Raw genomic sequence first — 23,135 nt, forward strand, 5'->3', positions numbered from 1 at the left:
CATTTGTTGAGACATGGATGGGTCTAGAGACTGTCATACAGAATGAAGTAAGTAAGAAAGAGAAGAACAAGTATCTATTAACACATATATTTGGAACCTAGAAAATGGTACAGATGAACCGGTTTGCAGAGCAGAAATTGAGACACAGATGTAGAGAACAAACGTATGGACACCAAAGGCAGAAAGTGGTGGGGGTGGTGTGGTGGTGTAATGAATTGGGAGATTGGGATTGACATGTATACACTGATGTATGTAAAATGGTTGACTAATAAGAAAAAGAATTTTGAAAAAAATAATATAAAATAAAATAAAGTCAGTTCTCAATGTGTTAAGAAAAGTCTCACTGGGGCAGAGAAATGGTGCATCTGACCCTTATATGTCTTTGTCAAGGGACATTTTTGGGACCTGGGAGTAGCAATCCATACTGTGCTGCTTCCAAGGATTTCTTTGAGTCAATATGTGGATGGTGTAATAGGAAGAGCACTGGACAGGGAGTCAGAGAGACCTAAATTCTCATCCAGGATCTGTTTCTAACTAGTTGGAGAGTAGGCAAGAATATCTAACATCTCTCGGCCTCAATTTTCCAGATCTGTAAAATAAAATTCCAGATCTCTAAAAGAGAGTAACTTCTATGATTCTCTGTGGCTCAAAGAGTAACTTCTATGATTCTCTGTGGCTCAAATGTTGACTTTCTTATAAAAAAAATTTTTTTCTGGTGCTTTACTCCATGCCAGGCAACATTATCAGAGCTTTGTACTCACTTACCTCTCTCAAAAATCTTATGAGGAAACTGAGGGCTAGAGAAAATAGATCATTTGCCGAAGGTCATATAGTAAATGTTAAAACCAAGGGTTGAGCCCTGGAAGTTGATTGACTTCCAAGTGCATGCTCTGAACCCCAGCGTCATGCTGCCTCATTGTCCTTGGGCCCCAGGGTACAGGCACTGTCTTAGGCTCCACAGGGTGTATAAAAATGGATGTGACAGGTCTTAAGTAGCTTATGATCTTGAAGAATAAAATAGGTCTGGATGATGACAGTCAAGGAGACTATCAGACCCCTTTCCCACCAAAACACGTTTAGAGTATGAGAAGCTTAGCGTCAATCCCATCACATAAACTGACCTTAGAGTCTAAATACAATTCACTCAATGAGACACAGGTTCAGATGGCAGAGTGGCTCTGATGACTGCACCATAAAGCATCCCATCTTCCCTCCCACCCCACTGAGCAGCCATGGCTAGAAGGCCTGGTGGATGGTCCCTGAATCCCCCTTTGCATTTGTAATTCTGCATTAATAAAAGCATAAACTGATAAATGTGTTGAATGGGTGACAATGAGGAAAATAATAATAGATTCCATCATTGAATACCTCCTATGTGCTGGGTGCTAGGGGAAGTGTTATAAGTGTATTTCTTCATTTATCCTCAAAGCAGTACTATGTGGTAGGTGCCATTATTATCTCTGTTTTACAATCGAGGAAACTGGGGCTAAGGCAAATGTGTCTGAGGCACATGGCTGGTGAGTACGGGGGCTGGATTGGAGGTCAGGCTGTGTTGGCTCCTGCAGCTGAAATCTCATGTGAACCACCTGGCCCTCCACTGAGCATTCAGATAAAACCAAGGAGAAACAGAAAGCTCTGCTTCTATGGTGGGCATTTACCCAGCAATCCCTGTCTAAGAATCTTTCTTTGCCTTGAGGTCTCCCAGCTTTATCATTGCTCCGATCTCTTCCCTGAACGTTATCAGTGGTGGGAGGAGAAGGTGGACCTCCTGGGGACACGACAACAGCCCCTGGCTGTCAGGGCCCTAGGGTACAAGGAGAGAGGCCTTGTTCAGTTCTGACCTCTCAGGGGCTTGCAGAGTGACGAGTGGGGCTTCTGCAGTGACCCCAGAAGACTCTGGGGGCACCACGACTGATCTCCCCTCCCCACCCTCCCTCTCCAGCCAGACCTTAGACTGAAAGATAGAGGAGGCTGTTCAACTCTGAAAGTTCAACAAGCAGGTGTTAATGTCAGAGGCTCTGGGGCTTTCAGAATAGTAAATAAGAAATGCCCCAGAAAAGTGTAGCCATCCCAGCTTGGGTCAAAGGGAGGAAAAATGGAAGCCTGGGGTGGGTCTTCTTTTTAGTGGCTGCTGTAACCTTGGACAGGTTACTTAATGTTCCTGAAACACATTTTCCTCATTTGTGAAACTGAGATAGTCATTTCTATATAATGTGCTAATGGGAGATTAAATGAGCTAATGTCTGTAAAGAGCTTAGCATAATGCCCAGGACAGAGTAAACACCAATATGTTTTGGATATCTTCCTTTCCCACAACAATGCCAGCTGCACAGGAGTAAAACAGTTTGCTCAGTGGACCGTGAGCTCCCTGTGAGCAATGTTCCCTCCTCAGAGACCAAGTAGGGTTGTGAGGTCTGAAGTGAAAGCAACAGGCTTCACACTGGCCTGACCTGCATCTGTAGGAGGTCCAGGCTTCCCTTCTTTGTATAGTTCAAGCTTTGTCCTTACACACTCCACTAGAGGGACTGTGGTTACTCTTTTGCTGACCTCTGGGGGGCGCTGGCTCTTTCTATCCTCTGCTCTCTGAAGGTCAGCATCGCCAAGGTCAACACACTCTCCAACTTGGCTTAAAGGGTTTGGGAAGCCATTTGCTTCCGGAACTGGAAAGAGGACATAATTCCAGCATCCAGCTGAAACAGGTGGGGCTGTTTCAGAAGCCTTGGGTGGATCAAATCTGCACAGACCTCCAGGGAGCACTTGATAGGCTTCCTGGGCTCAGGAGGTCTGGTGGGCTAAGGTCTCCAAGCACTGGGGCCTCCAAGATCCTTGAAGATGCTATAGGTTCAGGAGGAACTGTCAGGGTTGGTTTCTGAGGCCCCAGGCTTGCAGCTGCGCAGGGACCCCAAGGCTCAGGCAAAGTAGCTGGAAATGCTCCTGGGACATGAGTTGGGGGGGCAGGGATTGGCAAAAGGGGTACTAACTGCAGGTGATGAGGGTGGTTTTGCCAAAAGGACCTTTTCCAGGGATTGAGTGTAAGAGCAGGGAGATTAAGCAAGGCCGTATAGGTCTGGTGAAACAATAGGATGAATTTTAGAGATTCTGGAACTTCAACAGATTTGTCTTTCAGTTCAGGAGAATCAATAAGGACAGAGTTGGTGGTTTATAGCAGGGTTTGTCAAATTTAATATACATTCAAATCCTCTGGAGTTCTTCTTAAAATGCAAATTCTGATCCAGTAGTTTTAGGGTGGAGTGGAGATTTTGCATTTCTAACATATCCCAGGTGATGCTGTTGCTGCCAGGCTAGGAATTACACTTTGAGTAGCAAAGATTTAGAAGACCTGACTGGGCCAGGTTTCTGTGTTCCAAGAGAGATTAACTACAAATGTATTGATATCAAGACTATTTGGGGGGTTTCAGGGAAGAGAGCAGGTGTCTGAAGTCAAGAAAGGGAACTTCTGAGCATCAAGGAGATTGGAAGAGGCAAAGTTCTAAAGCCAGGGAAGGTTAGGCCCTGGGCTCCCAGGACTTGTGTTTCTGCCAGAGTGTTGAGTATTTGCTATGGTGGGAACCTAACAGGTCTTCTGGTTCAGCCCTGCGTGATCTAGAAAAGGAGAAAAGAGTGAGTTGTCCAAAGTTACACAGCCATTTAGTGGCTAGGCATTGAAGGACCTTGTATGCAGGCTCGGTAGTTTGCAGTTCTTCTTGTTGATGAAGTAGAGCCGTGAAAATATTTAAGCAAAGGTATTTCAGAACAGTTCTCTGGTGGAGGTTGAGAGGACCCCGTGGAATTAGGAATTCAGGAGACTACTTAGAGGCTTTTGTTCTAGGACAAGCAAGAGATGACCAGGGTCTGAGCTGTAGCCATGTACATAGAGAGGGGCAAAAATATTTGAGAGACACTTAAAAGAGAGAATTAATAAGTTTTAGAGATTAATTTTTTTTGTAGAGGTTGAAGGAAGAGGAGGAATCAAGGATGATCTCCAGTGTGTGTGGGTTAGGCCAAAGGGTGAATAAATCATGAATGCTCCCTGTCTTCTGCCCAAGTAAAAAGTAGAGGAAAAGAAGGGGCCTGGGTGAGGGCATGAGCAAGGAGACAGTTGAGTATGAGGAGGCCAGACATCCATCCTGAAGTCAGATAGATCAAATTGCCTCTGAGCACCTAATGTTTGTATCCAGCATCTCCAGTGCTGCTGGGTCATCTACAAAGTGACAAACGTTCCTCCTAATTCCCCAGGATTCAAATTGAATGTCACCGTCTCAGAGAGACCTTCCCTGACTGCTTACATTGTTCCCTTACCCCATACTGATTCCCTATCACTGCATCTGCCATGTTCCTTCACAGCAGTTACCATGTTTGGTAATTTGTATTTACCCGTTTATGTTCTGATTTATTATGTGACTCCCCACTAGTCATTAGGCACTTTAAGGTTGAAGACTATATTTTGTTCCTTATTATATATCTAGCACAGTGAGTGTCAAACAGGACACTCGTGTAATATTTGTTGAGTGAATCAAAGACTGTGTGGTATGGCTGAAGCACCTGGAGATGTTTATTCTAGAGAAGAAGCCGTTCGAAGGACCTCACTTCTTAATTCTATCCTTGAAGTTTCACAGAACAACTCTGTTTCCCCTTTTTTTAATATTTAAAAACTTGCACTGTGTGGCCACCCGGAAAGACTTAGGAAGCCACAGGAAATGGATCGCATCTTCATCACTCCAGGGTTGTCTCTCCGTGACTGGACCAGACAGGCTTGGGAGGTCATCACAGGAGGTGTCCAAGTGGAAAGTGGGCCTTGTGTGTGGTGCATGGGGGGTGGGTATCTTTAAGCATTGGATTGGATGTTAGATTATATGACCTCTGGGGTTCCTTTAAATCCTGAGACTCCATGATTCCATATTTTCTGATCAGACCTTTGGGTACCTAACAGGTTCAGTCTGCTTTGATTTCTTTTCTTTTTTAGAACTTGGAGGGAAAATGTATTTGTTCTCTTTAACTTTTCTTTTTTATTTTTTGGCTGCACCGCTCGGCTTGTGGGGTATTAGTTCCCCAACCAGGGATTGAACCCGGGCCCTCCGCCAGGGAATTCCCTCATTTGCTTTTGATTAAGTAGATTTTAGACAAGATTGGGTGTGTTCAGGGTGGTATGGCCATAGACAAATTAGGTAGATTTTAAAAGTCAGGACGGGGTGTTTATTCTTTAGCTCCAAATTGCAAAGGAATCCCCTAATCAACTGTCTAGGCTTACTGACTGATTGGCAATGTGAGGTCAATAAATACTGTGTGACCTAGTGAGTTCTGGAAAGTGACCAATGGGTCAGTCACCAGACTTGGTATGCTGGTCAGCATTTCTGAATGTGATAAGATTTCATCAGTGCCCAAGGGGAACTCAACTACCTGATTTAATGCTATCTTGATCAGTGGCAGAAAAAAAAAAATAGTAATCATCCTTTAAGGTTGTGATTTGGTTTTAGCTGTTGCCCTATAGAGGAAGAGTCTTCATCAGTGTCTGTAGCCTTGTGGTTTTCACTGAGGGCTGTATAGATCTGTCCATATCCAGGACATCTTTATATTTAAGCCAGTAGAAAGAGATTTTAGACTTATCCTCCCAATGCATCTGTTCTAGAAAAGGAAAGTGTGGTGGATAGTTTACTTAGCTTACTGCTGCCATAAACACTACCAATCTCAAGACTAACTCCTCTTCCCTGACAAAGTTGATCTTAGGTGGAATGGGGCTGCAGGGCTAAAACTTGGAGAGCACTGAGTAACTATGTGCTCTCAGTAATTTATTCCACACCCCTTCCCCCCACCTCACTGACCCTCAAATATCTATTTTAACAATTCTTTGTCTAGGAAGCCTTCCATTCCCCACTTCCTGCACATTCTCCACCTCAGATTAGATTAGGTACTGTTGCTATGTACTTCCATAGAACTTTGTGCTTCCCCATCACGCTGAATTGTAATTGCTTTTAATATCATTTATCTTCCCTTCTAGACTATAAATTCTGGGAATATGGAGATTATGTCTATTTTATTTTCACTGTATTTCTACTAAAACCTTGTATGTGCCTGGCACATGGAAGTTGCTTAGTACATATTTGATATATAGGTGAGTGGACGTATGGATGTATGTATGTATGGATGGATGGATGGATGGATTGAAGGATTAGTATCTCCCCACTACGATCAAATGCCTAATAGATTTGGTCATTCTTAAAATTAGGATGGGCTCCTTTTGTTTTCAAATGAGGAGAACAGTGTTCACTTTTCAAGAAGTAACTGTGAACGTTAGATTAGTCAAGAGTTCAAGTATCTTAGAAATACTCTTACCTGAGGCATAGTCCCTTCGCGGAACACTTGGAGGTGCTTTGACTTTCAGCCTGTAAATAGCAAATTAGACAACTGGTCAGTGAGTAGGACAACTGTTGTCAAGGTCCATGATATAAGCATGTTTAGAGATAATGGATAGATAACTAGTAGAATAATAGCTTCTTTTGGACTCATCACATTGAAAGACTAAACGTACTGTAAACCTAGCGAAGCCATTAGTCAGCGGTTTCCCACCTCTCCCCATCTCCCCGGTGTGGCTGTGACTCGACAAAAGTGAAGTTGGGAGGTGAAAGGGCTCCGAGAGGCCAGAATACATGTAAGCGCTGAGCTCAGAGGTTCAAGGAAGGTAAATGTTGATTGGTTGATAGGAAGGGAAGAGAAGATGAAGTCTATTTTAACAAATAATTTAATAAACGCTTTAAATAATAGTAAAAAATTAGCTATAATCAACAGTTTAGCTGTAGGTGGGACTGAAATTATTTTTGTACTATTGAAAAAATGCCAAATAAGTGAGCAGTGAGTGTCTCCAGGTTGGGGATTGTGATATTTAGATTAGAAGTTGAACTGTTTCAAGCACTCTCAAAACTGCTATCTTTATGCACATATAAAATGTTCTGAATATGCACAATGCTTCCCCAGTCATTAAAAGGAGAAAACTAAAATTACATTTCAAAAATGTATCCCAGTTTTTAGGCTTTTTACAAGTTCTGACAACACTTTCTCTTTCATTATTTGAAATGTGTAAGGTTTATAGTAAATTATTTTTAATAATAGTTACCCATTTTATTTAAGAATGATTTGCTTAGTGAAATTTAAAATATATATAAATAAACCTATATAAAACTCAGTAGCCTTCATATACTAAAATATCACATCTCTTTATATAAGCAGTGTATAAGGTAACCATTACATACAAAACATATTTCATTTTTGGGGAAAAAAAGCGGTACAGAAAATCACGTTTGATTACAAAAAACAAGCCTTATAAACCAGAACTGCAATGCTGCAAAACTGACAATATTTATATTTGCCTAGAAATTCTGCTTTTTGTTTCACCAAAGGCTCTCCTGTTTGTTATTTCATTTAATTCTCAGCAAGCCAGCAGGGCGAGCTGGGAAGACATTGTCATTAGATCTATGATGAGGTCCAGAGAGAGATTGTCCAAGGTGATGAAGGGAAGAAAAACAAAAATAAAAGTGTATCTGGTGCGAGATCTGTTCATGGAACATTAAGATTTCAAAAAACACAAACCAACTATTACCTGTTATTGCCTTCCTTTCAAAAAAGAAAAGAAAGGGTATTTTAATACCCCCAAATGTGTGAAGGTCATCATCTCAGAATAAAGGACAGATTCAAGAGATTACCGTTGTTCACTGAACACCGACCAGGAATAAGAGGTGTGGTTTGGGCCTCACTGAGCAGCCGGCAGCTACATGCCAGCCCCCAACACTTCAAGGTCATTATTTTCTCGTTTGGCCATGAACCAGTGACAACTCTGTTCTGCTCTTCTGTTAGGAAACCAGTGTGCTCAACTGTGCTTCCTCCTTTCAAGGTGGCACCTGTTGCTTGGTTACGAGTGAGAGCTTAACTTCGGGGCACTTAGACCCAAAGGGCCACTGACTTCACCCAGGGTAATGACTGTGGCAGCCATATTTCCCAAGCTGAGAAGAAAACATGGTTTGTCAAGTAAAAGTGCATTTAGGGATAATGGGCAGAATGAAGTAGAAATTATATGGAAAAATTTGAGCTCCATGGCTTCTGTTAAGTATGACTGGCCATGGAATAAAGAGACATTTTATACAAAGACTTCATATTATTGAAAGAATTGGTGTATTGTAAAATTGGCAACTGTGGGATAATTAATCTAGAATTGCTAGTAATTGAAACAATGACTAGCAGGGTTCTCTCATTTCAATGAGATTCTATATATATCAGAAATAAGAAATGAAAATAATCACACACCTCTCCCCATCATAGGACAGAACATAAAGACAAATTCTTCTCCTGTATGAGGTGACCACTGCCCCACAAGCAGAAGACCATTTTAACTATTTTATGGTGATCAGTTATACATATTGAAACTCGTTTACATTTTATAGCCTAAAAACACCACAAAAAGTGATTTCTTACTCTTTTTTTAAAAATTTTTTTATTTTTTGGCTGCATTGGGTCTTCATTGCTGCGTGTGGACTTTCTCTAGTTGTGGCGAATGGGGGCTACTCTTCTTTGCTGTATGCAGGCTTCTCATTGTGGTGGTTGCAAAACACAGACTCTAGGCGCGCAGGCTTCAGTAATTACAACACACGGGCTTCAGTAGCTGCAGCACGCAGGCTCTAGGGCACAGGCTCAGTAGTTGTGGCGCACGGGCTTAGTTGCTCTGCGGCATGTGGGATCTTCCCAGACCAGGGCTCGAACTCGTTTCCCCTGCATTGGCAGGCAGATTCTTAACCACTGCTCCGCTAGGGAAGTCCCTGATTTCTTACTCTTAAGTTTAGCAAAGACCAAAAAAAAAAAAAAAGATACTCTGTTCTGAAGGCATGAGGAAATGAACTTTTATCCACTATTGGTGGTACAAAATTTTTGGACAGCAATTTGGCAATATCAAGCAAAATTTCAAGGGCACAAATCCTTCTACCCAGAAACTAGAAATTTCAGTTCAGGAATTTAGCTTTCTGGTACATTCAAAGTCTGCAAAGGATATTTATTGAAGTATTATTTGTGACAGGTAAACTAAAAGAAATGGCCACAAAATTTTGATAGATATTATCAAATTGGCCCCCAAAATGTATGTTTAAACTCCTACTCCCACTTTAAAAACTGTCTATCAATATGTAGCTGGTTAAATGAATTATAATACATTTATAGTAGACTATTAATTATCTGTTTAAAAGGTATATGGTGGGCTTCCCTGCTGGCACAGCGGTTGAGAATCTGCCTGCCAACGCAGGGTTCAAGCTCTGGTCCAGGAAGATCCCACGTACTGCGGAGCAAACTAAGCCCATGCGACACAACTTCTGAGCCTGTGCTCTAGACCCCATGAGCCACAGCTCCTGAGCCCGCGAGCCACAACTACTGAAGCCCACGTGCCTAGAGCCCGTGCTCCGCAACAAGAGAAGCCACCGCAATGAGAAGCCCATCCACCACAACGAAGAGTAGCCCCACTCGCCATAACTAGAGAAAGCCCGTGCGCAGCATGAAGACCTAAAGCAGCCAAAAATAAATAAATAAATAAACTTTAAAAAAAAGGTATATCGTTATTTTTACATACGAACAAAGAAAGATGTCCGTGATTTAGCATCAATTAAAACCAACAAAGCAAGTTGGTAGAATGTGTATGTGGTATGATGCCACTCATGATGAATATGTATGTACTCTATCTATGTCAATGTGTGTATGTGAGTGTGTACGCATACACATATAGACATATAAACCAAATTCACTCATGCTGTGTCCATCTCTGGGGAGTGGGTTAGGGTGGGGATAGGAGAAAGTGAGAGATTTTGACTTTGTACAATTCTGAACTCTTTGATTTTTTTTTTCCTGGTGAATCTGTATTACTTTCATAAAAACAAAAACAAAAAAGCCTTAAACAAAATCTTAACAGAATACCATTTCCCCTTTCCTCTTGACTTAGATTTTGAGTAGCAAATGCTGGTATGTACAATGTACAATTTCTATTCTCTAAAAAGCAACAAAAAGAACCTTAGGGGCTTGTGTGTGTGTCTGTGTGTGCAGGAAGGTTTGGAATTCTAACTTGCCCTCTCCAAGTGCCAATTGAAAACACCATTTTAAGGCCATAATTGAAAAAGCAGAAATCAAAATATGGAAACAGTTATGGCATCCTAAAGAAGTCAGGTTGTGTTCTTGCAACTTCTCTTTTGGACTTTTCCAAGTGTGTCCTAGTGACCCTTAGCTAAGTGGTCAGAGAAGCTGATTGTCCTGCTTCTATAAAGTCCTCTTTTGATGTTTGCCAGGCACCTTGCGTGGCATAGCTCAGCTTTCCAGCAGTGAGAGAGAAAAGCAAGGTGCCTGAGTACCACCCACTCATTCACCATGTTTCCTGAACGTGGGTCTGACCACCACGACTCTAGCCATGAGTAAGAAAGTGTCACATGCTAAAGAGGTTGCAACTCATCACTCGGGTAACAAGGAAGTTTTGTGTTCTTCCACTTAGTGCAGGCTGACATAAGATGTTATTTACATAAATAAGTGCTCACATAGTGCTATGGCATCTAACTTACTTTTTGATCTTGTTCATTATTCCACCTTCATTGTTCTTCATATCATGGACCATTTTTTGAAACTGCCTGTAAGAAATGAAATTAAACATAAAATATTAACAACTAGGTTGATTTTTTAAAAAGTCTTCTCTCCTTCTTGAGTATAAAAAAAGAGAGAGAGAGAGAGAAAAACCTTACCATAAACCCCCAAACAGCATGAATTATATTGTATTTCATTAAGTTGACCATTTTCTACTTGAGCAGAGGGAAGGTGTGACTGATTCTATAAGGAGTGTGGTCACTGGACCATGACCCCACCCGTTGAAGTCTGGGTCAGTCTCAGGCTGTAAGAGGAATTCTGATTCTCAGATCAGAACAGAATGTCTGTTCTGAGGAGACATGTGAGCTATCATAAGCCTCACTGTTTATCACTTATTGTCCTCGGAGCATCAACATCGCAAGGATGCAGCTACCTTGAAGGACACAGTATAGACAGAAATCAGCCTCAAGATTTTTTTTTCTTGGTTAACTTTACTAGGTAGAATCTGGAAAATTGCACAGATATCTGAAACTTCTGCAGAACAAAAAGTAATATGCACAAAATCGAAAGATAAATGCCATGCTGGAAGAAATATTTGCAACACATAATAATAAGAACTACATGTTTTGATTAACAAAGAAATCTTACAACTCAGTAAAAAAAAGTTTAAAAATGTGTTAAGAAAGTGAGCAAAAGATGTGAATGCAGAGCTAACAGAAAAAAAATACCAGTGGCCAACAGACCAATGAAAAGTTATTTAACATCACTTATATTTAAAGAAATCTAAATGGAAACAATGAGATATCATGTTCTACCTATCAGATGGGCAAAACTTAATAAGCATAATAATCCCCAGGGTTGACAAGTATATGAGAATACAGATATCCTTGGGAATATAAGTTATTACAATCAATATCTGTCAAAATGTAAAACCACTATGCCTTTTGACCTGGAAATTCCACTGCTAGGAATTTACCTTATGAACATAGTCACAAACTATACAAACATTATACATATCAGCATGTTTATTCCAGAATTATGTGTAATAACCCTAATCCTTCCTGCCTTTCCCACTAAAAACACCTGGGAGCTACCTAAATGCCCATTTATCATTAAAGGGGAACTAGTTAAATACACGTTGATAAAACCATAAATGGAATACCACAGACCTTAAAGAAATACATCTATATTGCTGATATGTAAAAATACTCAAGATATTAATTTAAATGAAAATGGAGGATGAGGAGAAAGAAAAGAAAGAAGGAAAATTCAGAATATGCATATATTTTTTTGTGGGAAAAAAAGACGTACATACATGTGTGCTGATATGGACATAACTTTTTAGAAGGATATGCAAGAAGTTGTTAAATGGTTTTCAAAGCTAATTGTAATTAGAAAAGTTTCCAAATTAGAAAAAGGGTCAGAGTATAGGACTATGTTTTGTTTTCTTCCTAATGATTTTCTAACTTAAAATATATCTAAATAAAATTTCACATGGTTCTGCCTTGAAAGAGTAACATATTTGAATTTACCTTCCATGCAAGCCTTTCCTTTGTTCTGAGAAAACTGTTTCATTGGGCCCTTTAGTTAATGAAATGTAAACTTGTATATAGCCATTGTTCTAGAAGAAAATGGACTTTTTCCATTAAAAAATGCAGATTTTTCTCACTTTGGGAGCTAAGCCCTCTGTTAGCTAATATGAAGAGTGGTGCATAATTAGGCTTAGCATAGGTCTAGGAAACCCCATTGATTGGAATTGGAATCTGGGAGAACTAGTCTCTTGGACTATGTATGGATTTATGACTCAGATGCTGCAAAGTTTTTCGGTGTAGGGATGGAGCAGTTGAGAGGATGAGAGGACAGCTTGTCAGAGGAACTCCGCCTGGCCTGGCTGTTTGCGTCCTCCACTAAGTGTTCACCTCAGGCTAACTCTCCTGTGCTGATGTTCTGCTGTAGTTGTTTCCTGAGGGCCATTGGGCATCAAGGAAATGGCGGGAGATTTATTGCATAAGTGATAGACATTCCCTCTCTCAACAACCTTGGGAAAAGGGAGATTGTCATACAAGAAGTGGGAACGTAGACTGGGGATTTGGGGGAGCTCTTTTCCCTTCTAGGTCTAATCACTGTGAGGACCTGGAGACCTGAAAAGCAGAGACAAACCTGAGGGGTTTTCAATGGTGGGGAAATGGAGGGGTGGGGAGGTAGCCCTGAACCTGAGACTGGGTCTGGGCCTCTGCGTTGAGAAGAGCCATCCACAGCACCATCAGTAGCCATTTTCAACGAGATAATTCTCTTTATTGTCCCTGAATCTGCAGTAGTATCCTGTCAGGATCTGCAGCCCGGCCTTGGTTGGGCTGTGGGGAAGAGTGTGTCCCATTGGCACGGAGTGGTGGAGTGCAGAGGGAGAACAGGCTGGAGGGTGGAGTAGAAAGAGAAGAGAGACTTCTTTCAGGACATTCTTAAGACTGCATCTTGGGAAATCATTTACATAACTGGGGGACCCACTGAAGGGCCCAAGTTCAGATATGGGAAGGTCAGTGCAAGTCATAATTTGGGTAACAAAGGAAATGAGGCCACATCTTATATCGCTAGTTAGGGAGGCTGGGCATGTGTGAGAGCTCAGCAAAGCACCAGGCTCAGCGGCAGAGAGAGAAGGATGGGTGAGAGAGAAGAGGACCAGCTGGCCCATCAGAGACACACAGAGGGTCCTTCAAACTGGACTCTTGAGTTACCTCAGAACCATACAGTATTCTAGAATTTGTTCACGTACATCCTGTGCAAACCCCTTTCTCCTTTACTGGAGGAACTATAGAGAATCTGTGAGATAGAGGAATGAGTGAAAATGAAAAATAGGAGGTCTGGGAGTAGAGAGGAAGTGAGATTGAGAGAGAGGTTGAAATGGATTGATTGGAAAGAACTTGAATAATTTCAAGTGGAGAGCAGAGGGCACCTCTGGTTATAAGCTGACTGTAACTGAGTGGAAAGTCTTTAGCCTAAGTTAATGACTAAAGGGGTAAAAGGCCAAAATGATCCAGAGTGAAGGATCCTATCAGAGGTCTGTCAAGAGTGGGACACAGGCAGAGTAATAGGGAGCCAGAGGCTGATTTGCATACGTGACTTTGCTGTAGACGTAGACAAACAGATGTTACAAATAGTTGCAAAAAAGTTTGATGTAATTTTGTCATTTGTTCAACTTGGTAGCTGATGCTTCTTGGCATTTCCTAATTACTTTTAATTATAGATTATTAAAATAATTATAACCTATAACTATAGTAAATCGTTGAATTTTTCTCCTCCCTCTGCATCTCATTCACACAAATCCTGATGTCCACAGACTGCTCAGTTACAGCTGCCAAACTTAGGTTACCTTATAAGTGTCCCCCAAACCAAGAAAATGTGGTAATGCTCTCAGCTCATTCTGTCAACTCTTCATACACTGTGTGATGCACAGCTTTTGCTGCCCTCTAGTATCTTCTGCTCCATTTTGGAGCACAGTTTTTCCTCTACCACAACTTGAAGGATATGCAATAGCAAAGAAATGTGCAACTGGACTGTTTCAGGAGAGGATGCTCTCAAGCTGAACATCAGTTGTTTCACCGTGATAAGTTGTGTGTGGGTGAAAATAGGTAAGGCATAAAAAAGCTGCACTTTGATTATTCCTTTCTGAGATATCCGTCCATGGTTGGGAGAATGAATAATAGGATCACAATGTTCTAATTTTTTAAATTGTGAAGAGACAGCCATGTGTATGTAACAAAATAAAACGAAGGACATAGCTTATCTAGTACACATTTTAAAACAGTATTAATATGCAATTTTTAAGCAGTATGGCATTTAGGTGTTTAAAAATGGTGAGAAGGTAATATAAATAATTATATTTATTATTCCTTGTATAAACCAAATTGAATTTTATATTCTCTCCTTTGTCATTGTTTTAAAATTTTTTTTCAAGGTTTTGAGTTAATATCAACAAACTTATTTAACAACACACTGTAGTAGTGTGGCCCTGGCTGAGCCTGGATCTCAACAAATTTAGATCCCATGAGGTCCTGAGAGAGGAAAAATCATCATTTGAAAGTTACCAGCAGTTTTTTGCCTTCAAAGAAGCAGCTTACTTTAGAATCTGACAGACTCATGGTCCTCACACCAAACTGCACCGGAATCACCTGGAGGCCCTTTGAAACCCAGAGTTTCACTCCACCCCCGGAGTTTCTGATTGGGTACATCTAGGTGGGGCTGGAGAATTTGCATTTCTAACAAGTTCCCAGGTGATGCTGACTCTACTGCTCAGAAGCCCACCCTTTGGGCTCAGCTGTGATGGATCATGCCTTTTCCCACTGAGGGTCTTTTAGTTGTGTCAAGTAAAGCAAATACCTGCTTGAGGAAAATTAAAATCCTTGTTAACCCCGTGCAAAGTTTCAGACAGAGAAGCTGAGTGGTCAGTTTGGTAACCTAATTTGGACGTATTCTTTACCAGACTGTCACTTCTTTATGGGACTTGATTTTTCTCTGTGGGAATTTAGACTACCTTGTGCCTGTATATTTTTATTTTTCTTGTAGTCACACACTTTCTTCTTGAGCCACAGTTTGTAAAAGCTGCAGAGTGGAGATGAAGGGGCTACAGGAAGGATGTGCCCCTGACTCTGTGCAGTAATCCAGAAGCAACTGGACCTGCCCTGAGCGGAGTGCTATGGCTGGGATTTTGCCATTCCTCATATGGTGCTCTAACACGGAATAGCATGGAATGTGGTGGCATTGGGATGAAGACACAACCATAGCCCTATCTGTGGGGGATGAGCTGTCCTTGCTGTCACTCATCCTGCGAAGACTCCAGTCCAGAAACCGGCAGTGAAGAAAATGAGGATGTGGTCGGCAGGTCTTGAGCTCTGGTACTGGGATGCTTCCTGTCTTCCTGGGGCCTCCTGGTTGCTGGTCCCTGGACTACAGGTTGAGTTGACCTCTAGTAGCATTCATTCTCGTGATGCAGAGGTGAGATGGCACTTGAAGTGGTCTCTGGCTGGGAGCAAAGCAGGGAGGACCTGAGGAAGGGTCCAGGACACTAAGTGAAGCCTTGACTAGTAGCAAATATGTGTCATTCTTTGTGTTATACTTCCCTTCTGTTATTCCTCAAACTTCAGTGAAGTCTTATTAACTCTGTTAGGACTGTGGGGAAATAAGGGATGGGTTGGTGGAAAGAGGTGGAAGGGGCCCAAGAAATCCAGATGGAACCTAGAACCTAGAACCTCTGCACCAGAGAATGGCTCCTAGAGACTGGTGAATGGATCTGGACACAAGCAAGAGCCAGAGTAGAGATGTGGGACATGCAAGCAGCCCCAGGACACTCAGAATCCCAGGGGAAGGAAGTCTGTAAAAGTGGGCTAGGTCTACTATGATTTGAATGGCAAAAGATAACCATTTTTCTTTTCTTTTCTTTTTTGGACTCACAGGTAAGTAGTGGCTGGTTACACAGGCTGTACAGTTTTTTAATTTCTGATGATTTCTGATTTAAAATGTAACATGTGCTAAGTAAAAGAATCCAATCTGAAACAGCTACATACTGTATGATTCCACCTGGAATCTGGAAAAGGCAAAACCACGGAGACAGTAAAAAGATCAGAGGTTTGTTAGGAGCTCAGGAAGAGGAAAGGATTTTTAGGGAACATGGGATTTTTAGGGCAGTGAAACTATTTTGTGTGAGACTGTTAATGGCAGCTGTATGCAATACATGTTCATTGTAGATGAACTTGGGGAGATTTCCTCCAGGCCGGAAGGTACCCCAGAATTTTTTTTTTTTTTGGTAGTGGCAGGGAGGGTTGACTGAGAACACTCCCCAACCTGACATGGCTGATTGGCATGGAAGGATGGATTGGCGGGATGCAGAGCTCCACTAGGGCTGGGATTGGGGTGGGGGGCACTGGGAAGGCAGCTGCATGTGGCCAGATCAGCAAAGAGTAGTCCCAAAACAGACATATTTCACTAAAAACCTCTCTAATAATTTTTATTATATACAGGACATGATTTAAAAGATGCTATCATCTGCAAGAAGTGCTTTTTTAAAAGTTTAGTAGAAAAAAATCAGAAAACATCTTGTTTTCCTTTTAGCTTCTTAGTGCACTCACAGAGGACTGTGAAAAGACAGGTTTTAGTGTATTTTTTTCACTCTTTTTCTAGAAAAAGTGGAATGTAAAGCAATGTTAATCTGAGAAAATCCCTATTTAATCTGGATTTAGGAATGGATTAAAGAGGGTTTCATATTCAAGCAACTCTTCACAAACAAAAAGAGCAGGCAACTCCTTCCTCCTTCTTCCCCCCCCACCCCCCCATACACATCTTAACCTCAAGCCCAGTTCTGGAGTTTCATTCTATCAGTATGCGCGGGGCTGGTCCTTCTCCTGCAGCCAAGATCCACGCCTACAGCTGCCCCTTTGCACCAGGAAAAAGCTGCCTCTGCCAGTGTACCTCTCCAATCCATGCTCTGAAGCTTTGTCAGGGCCTATTCAGCTAATATTTCTAAAACCCAGCTTTCACCAGGCCACTCCCTCCTCAAGGGCCTGCAGCACCCCAATGTCTATTGAATCAAGCCTGGCTTTTTGTTACTGTTGGCTGAGAGTTACTCAGTCTCACCCTGAGCTCCCGGAACTGCGAGGGTGACTGCCTGTGAATTATCTACACCTACTTTGTTGGGTACCCTTAGGACATCTACCTGTGCTCTCCTCACAACTGGCCTGGTATCTCCAACTTATATGTTTCTTAGATCAAATCGGAGTAGAAATATCTCTAATATTGTCTTTGGTATATGGAGAGGCAAAGAGAATATCCAGTCTCTTAACTACTTCATGCTATGAACGGATTTTTTTAAATGTAACTCTCATCACTAGGTCTGCTGATTCTTTAGCTGACTTCCTCCTTTTACAGGAGTTTAAATGATCTCATTATTGACTCTGGATTTCCTTTTTAAGGTGCTACTAATCATTTTATGGTATATTTTATTTTTGTTATTAAATTTAACAAGTAATTAAATAATCTGGTGTTCTTGGATCTTCAGGCTTGAAATTTCCAAGCTTTTTTTTTTTTTTTAACTTTTTCTCTCTCTCACTGACTATTCATCTCCTCTCACCAGTTACATCAATTCATCTTTAGATGCATCTTACCCATCTCTGTACCCTCCTGTCCACTCCTTCAGCTACAGCCATTGTGATCTCATGGATGATGGACTATGCCAGTGGTCCCTCATCTTTTGTTTTTAACTTTTTATTTTATATTGGAGTATAGTTGATTAACAAGTTGTGCTAGTTTCAGGTGTACAGCAAAGCGACTCAGTTATACATACATATGTATCCACTCCTTTTCAAATTCTCCTCTCATTCAGGTCGCCACATAACACTGAGCAGAGTTCCCTGTGCCATACAGTAGGTCCCCGCTGGTCATCCACTTTAAATACAGCAATGTGTACATGTCAATCCCAAACCCCCTAACTATTCCCCCCCCACCCCCCGCTTCCCCCTCGGCAACCACAAGTTCGCTCTCCAAGTCTATGAGTCTGTTTCTGTTTTGTAAATAATTTCATTTGTATCATTTTTCTTTAGATTCCTCATATAAGTGATATCATACAATATTTCTCTCTCTCTCTGTCTGACTTACTTCACTCAGTATGACAATCTTTAGGTCCATCCATGTTGCTGCAAATGGCATTATTTCATTCTTTTTTTAAAATAAATTTATTTATTTATTTGTTATTTATTTTTGGCTGTGTTGGGTCTTCGTTGCTGCACGTGGGCTTTCTCTAGTTGAGGCAACCAGGGGCTACTCTTCATTGCGGTGTGTGGGCTTCTCATTGCAATGGCTTCTCTTGTTGCAGAGCACAGGCTCTAGAGTGCAGGCAGTAGTTGTGGCGCGCGGGCTTAGTCGCTCTGCAGCATGTGGAATCTTCCCGGGCCAGAGACTGAACGTGTCCCCTGCATTGGCAGGCAGATTCTTAACCACTGCACCACCAGGGAAGCCCTCTTTCATTCTTTTTATGGCCGAGTAATATTCCATTGTACATATGTACCACGTCTTTATTCATTCCTCTGTGGTTCCCCATCTTGTCTCCCTACCTTCAGTCTCTCCCTTTCCCCATGTTCATTTTCTTAAATTGCTTTTATCATGTCATTCCACTCATGAATAATCTTCGATGTCTCCCTGTTGCTTGCAGGATAAGGTAAAAACTCATTAGCTTGGCATTCAAAGGCCTTCAAAATTTGGACACCAAACATTTTAGACATAATTAACCCACTGTTATGAACACACAATTGTTCCCATTCCATCCCACCAGCCCACGGCCCAGCTCAAGTCATCCCTTTCCCCTTACAGATCATTTCTTGATCTGTACACAGGAAAGGCACAGGAAGGGAGGCCACTTAAGGAAAGAGCACTGGATTGAGAGTCTAGAGATGCAGGTTCTACTCTAATCTCTGAAGCTTCCTGGCTGTGCAAATCTGAGCAATTCTTGTCACACTTAATGCTTCATTTTCTCCCGTAAAATGAGAAGGCTGGATTACACGGACATTCAAGTCTTTCGCAGCTCTAAATTCTATTTCTATATATCCTGAATTCATAGCACTCACGTAGCACTTAGTCATTTAATCTCCAGTGCTATAGCAATTTTTGAATTATGATTTGGTTCACATGACATCTTTTGTATTTTATATCTTAAACTGTTTTTTTGTCCTAAACTGAAAATAGTCTTTTTGTTCAGTTTATGAAAGTAATACAGCTAATTTTTTAAAATTCATGTGATACAGATAGATAACTAGTGAAAACTACTCATAATTCTTTGCTGGGAACAGGGAAGATCAGAGAGCTGTAAGAATCCTAAAAAGGGAGTGACTGCTTTGAGGTTTTAAGATGAAGTGACCTGAGAGCTGGGTCTTGATGGGAAAATAAAAATTCACCAGGCAGAAGAGTGAGGAACAGCAGCTAGGTAGTGGGAACAGCGACTACAAAGGCTCAGAGGAAATTGTCTGAGATGTTTGGGGTCTAGTGAGAAGCTGAGTGTGCCAGGAATTGGGGGTATGGGGGGAAGGTGCCGTCAAAGCTGAGGTTGGGTTGGGGGGATACAGGGAGTCAAGGACCTTGTTAGTTAGGCCAAGGAGATGGGGTTTATGGGCAACATGAAGCCTTTGGAAATCTTTACTCAGAGGAGTGTCATGATTAGGGTGGAAGAATGGAGGAGGGCCTAGGCATGGTGACACTGGTGGCTCAGAGACCAGTAGGAAGGCAACTCTGCTGGGCCCTGGCCTAAGCCCACAGCAGTGGGATCCCCAAAATAGTGGGGTAACACTAGGAGTGGCCTTCAGGGCCTCAGCTGGACAGAAGAAAGAATTGATGGCCGCAAGGCCAACAGTTCTCACAGAGGACTGTGCTGGAACACAGCGCCGTGTCAGTAGCCCTGGTCCTGTCTTCATTTAAAAGGTCAATATTTTGTTCATCATGGAACTTTTTGCATTAATTTTGATTTTTAAAATATTACATGAAAATATTATTTCTTGATTTACTGACTTGGGGGCCTCCCCCTTAAAGTTTAATATTATTATTTGTTTTATGTAAGACATGTATTTGGCTTATTTACTCCACAAATATTCAGTGAGTGCAGACTGAGTAGGGCATGTGTGGATCCAGAGCTACCCTGAACACAAACCCTGTGTCTGGTAATGCAGGAGGAAGGTCCCTTCTGCCACCATTATCACATGACAGAAGCCTATGACTTATATCAGACCAGAGGACAGAGAGAGGCAGATGGGTGGGGGGTAGGAATTCTCTGATTCTCACAAAATATCTTCCTTTTGGATAACTTCCATCTCAAAACTGAAGTCTGGCTACCGACCGTCATTTTGAAACAGAATGTCACTTTTAATGAGTATTCTGTTTTTTGCATGCAGCAGACCTTGTCCTCCTCCGTCCTTTCCACAGCCTCTTCTAGCCCTGGCCTGGCTTCCTCATGCCCCATTTCCTCCAGGCCAGCCTTTCTGTGGTATTATTGGTGTTATATTTAGATTTGCAAATTCAGCAACCAAAGCTGCTTCCTTCTGGAGAGCGAGTCCACGGTGAAGCTGGGACAGAAGTTTTGGCAAGTCCTTTCCATCCTGTGATAACCTGAGAAGCCTCCCAAGAGTGAGGTAGCTCCCCCAGCCCCATTCACAGATGCAGATACAAGGCCCAGGAGGTCACCGGGCTGGTCTCAGACCACGCAGCTCTGAAATCCCAACTCCTAGTTTTGCCTGTTATCAAGGTAGTCACAGAAGTTTGGTGGTGAGAGAGACTTTAGGAATATCCTGGGTCAGCCTCCTACTGGAAGGGAGGACACTAAATTCCAGAGACATTTTCCCATTGCACCAAGATCAATTATTGAGGATTCCCCCAGCTCTTTCCCTCACACCCTGCTCCTTCCCTTTCCACACATGGTCCGAGCCTCCTTCTAGAGGAGCAGCTTTTCCATGGCAGGGATGTGCCTTCCAAATTCTCATACCATAGTCCAGAGCCATGGTTACAGTCCAAGCCCAGTGAGCCAGGCTAGTTGTCAGCTGGATAATCAATGGCGACAACAGTGAACGCCAGGACTCACTGAGCATGTGTTATGTGCCAGGTACTTCGCATGCTTATCTCATTTAACCCTCACAACCGTGTGAGGTAGGTCTTATTATTATCCCCATTTAAAAAAGTGTGATCAAAAAATAACCACACAACATTAAATTTATGATCGTAACCATTAAATTTATGATCGTAACCAATTTTAAGTGTACAGTCAGTAGTGTATTCACATACGCATTGTATATTCACACTGTTGTGATTATCCTAATTTTTATAGTGAGAAAATATTTGCCCAGAGAAGTAATTTGCCCCAGGTCCTACATGTAATAAACAACAGAGCTGGGATCCAAAATCGGGCCGTCTGACTCCAGAACCCGTGCTCTCAATCACCCCTGGATGACATGTGCTGACTTGTCTCAGCTTGGGCTGCTCACCAGGGTGGATGACCAGCTTCACCACGTGCCTCTTTGGGCACCTTCCTCTCCGTCCCTGGGGAAGGCATCCAATCCCTCTACCAGCCAAGTGGGTTTTACCGGGAACACATGTGCCCCCACTGCCCTGCCACTAGTCCCCAAGGTCAGACTTGTTGCTAGATGGTTGCATGGTCTCTTAGGGGCCTGTTTCAGTCTTTAGGGAGGGGCAGAGAAAAAAGAGGAAGGGACAGATGGCAGGAAAAGGTGGAAAGAGAGGGCAGGGCACGCAGGCAGCAGGAAGGAATGTGGCAGGGGCTCTCTGGGTCCGGAACAGGCTTACAAGCAGAGTGGCTGAGCTCAGCTGCAAGGAGACCCGGGTAGCTATCCCTGTGTGCCCTTCTTATCACCCTAGTCAGAAAGGCCACCCAAGAGTCCTGGAGTAGGGGCATGTGTGCACCTTGCACGTGAGCATCTCGCAGCCTGGGTTGTCTTACTAACCACCTATTAACCAGAGAAAGTAATTTTCAAGTTTCTGCAGACGCTCCACCATTTCCTTCTTTTTTTCCCACTGAGATCTGCAAATATTTTGTGGTAGTCTTTGGCATATCTAGATTGCTGATCTCAGTTATAAGCAGACCGAAATTGGGCTGACTTGGCATAACCAGGACCAAGGATGATCCTACTAATACCCTGATTCTTTTCCCAAAAACTCCTGGCACACTCTACCCTATCAGAGGCAGTGAGGCTTGGGCCATACCGCTCTGACACTGATGAGATGACAGGAAACTAGGTTATACTAGCTGTAAAAATTTCTTAGAAAATTTGCCCCTTGATGGGACAGCAGAAATTGTCAGGCTCTCCCCCTCCCAGATTTTATGGGTCTGTAGGGATGCACCACTTTCCTTCCTCTTGCTGGTGCTTGCTCTCACTCACCCCCACAGGGAGGGGCTGGGATAGAGGGAAGCTTCTTCCTAAAATATGTGAAAGCAGGTTGTGAAAAGCAAAAACGTTAAGGGAGGCTCATGGGTTTGGAAGAACCCCCAGAGGTCCTGTTATTTAATCCTGTACTGGGCTCTGATTTTTTTTTTTAAGCCTATTTTTTAAAATATAAATTTATTTATTTTTGGCTGCTTTGGGTCTTCGTTGCTGCTTTTGTTGCGGAGCACAGGCTCTAGGTGCGCGGGCTTCAGTAGTTGTGGTGTGCAGGCTCAGTAGTTGTCGCTTATGGGCTCTAGAGCGCAGGCTCAGTAGTTGCGGTACACGGGCTTAGTTGCTCCACGGCATGTGGGATCTTCCCAGACCAGGGCTCGAACCCATGTTCCCTGCACTGGCAGGTGGATTCTTATCCACTGCGCCACCAGGGAAGTTCCTGGGCTCTGATTTGCTTCGTGTTCTAACTAGGTGCTGGTAGCAGGAATTTTGTGATGTTTACAGTTTTTCCTCTAACAGCATGAAAATTATTGTGTGAAGCTGATGATTCTCAAATTTGTAAGACTCAAGGATAAATAAGTAACTCTAATCATTTTCATAAAATTCTGAAAATATAATCCTATGTAATTCTAG

General features: G+C 42.4%; 1 protein-coding gene across 4 annotated transcripts in view; it reads right to left on the reverse strand.

The window, feature by feature from the left end:
• Positions 1-23,135, reverse strand: part of BLNK (B cell linker) — a 75,696-nt gene that overhangs the window by 42,338 nt on the left and 10,223 nt on the right. For all 4 annotated transcript variants that reach the window (XM_032607528.1, XM_032607529.1, XM_032607530.1 and 1 more), the window contains exons 2-3: positions 10,572-10,637; positions 6,331-6,380 (exon numbers count right to left, since the gene is read on the reverse strand). In XM_032607528.1, the coding sequence (XP_032463419.1) occupies positions 6,331-6,380; positions 10,572-10,637 (116 nt within the window). The remainder of the gene's footprint in view (positions 1-6,330; positions 6,381-10,571; positions 10,638-23,135) is intronic.

Source organism: Phocoena sinus, chromosome 16, assembly GCF_008692025.1.
Source record: "Phocoena sinus isolate mPhoSin1 chromosome 16, mPhoSin1.pri, whole genome shotgun sequence".
Taxonomy (NCBI): Eukaryota; Metazoa; Chordata; class Mammalia; order Artiodactyla; family Phocoenidae; genus Phocoena; species Phocoena sinus.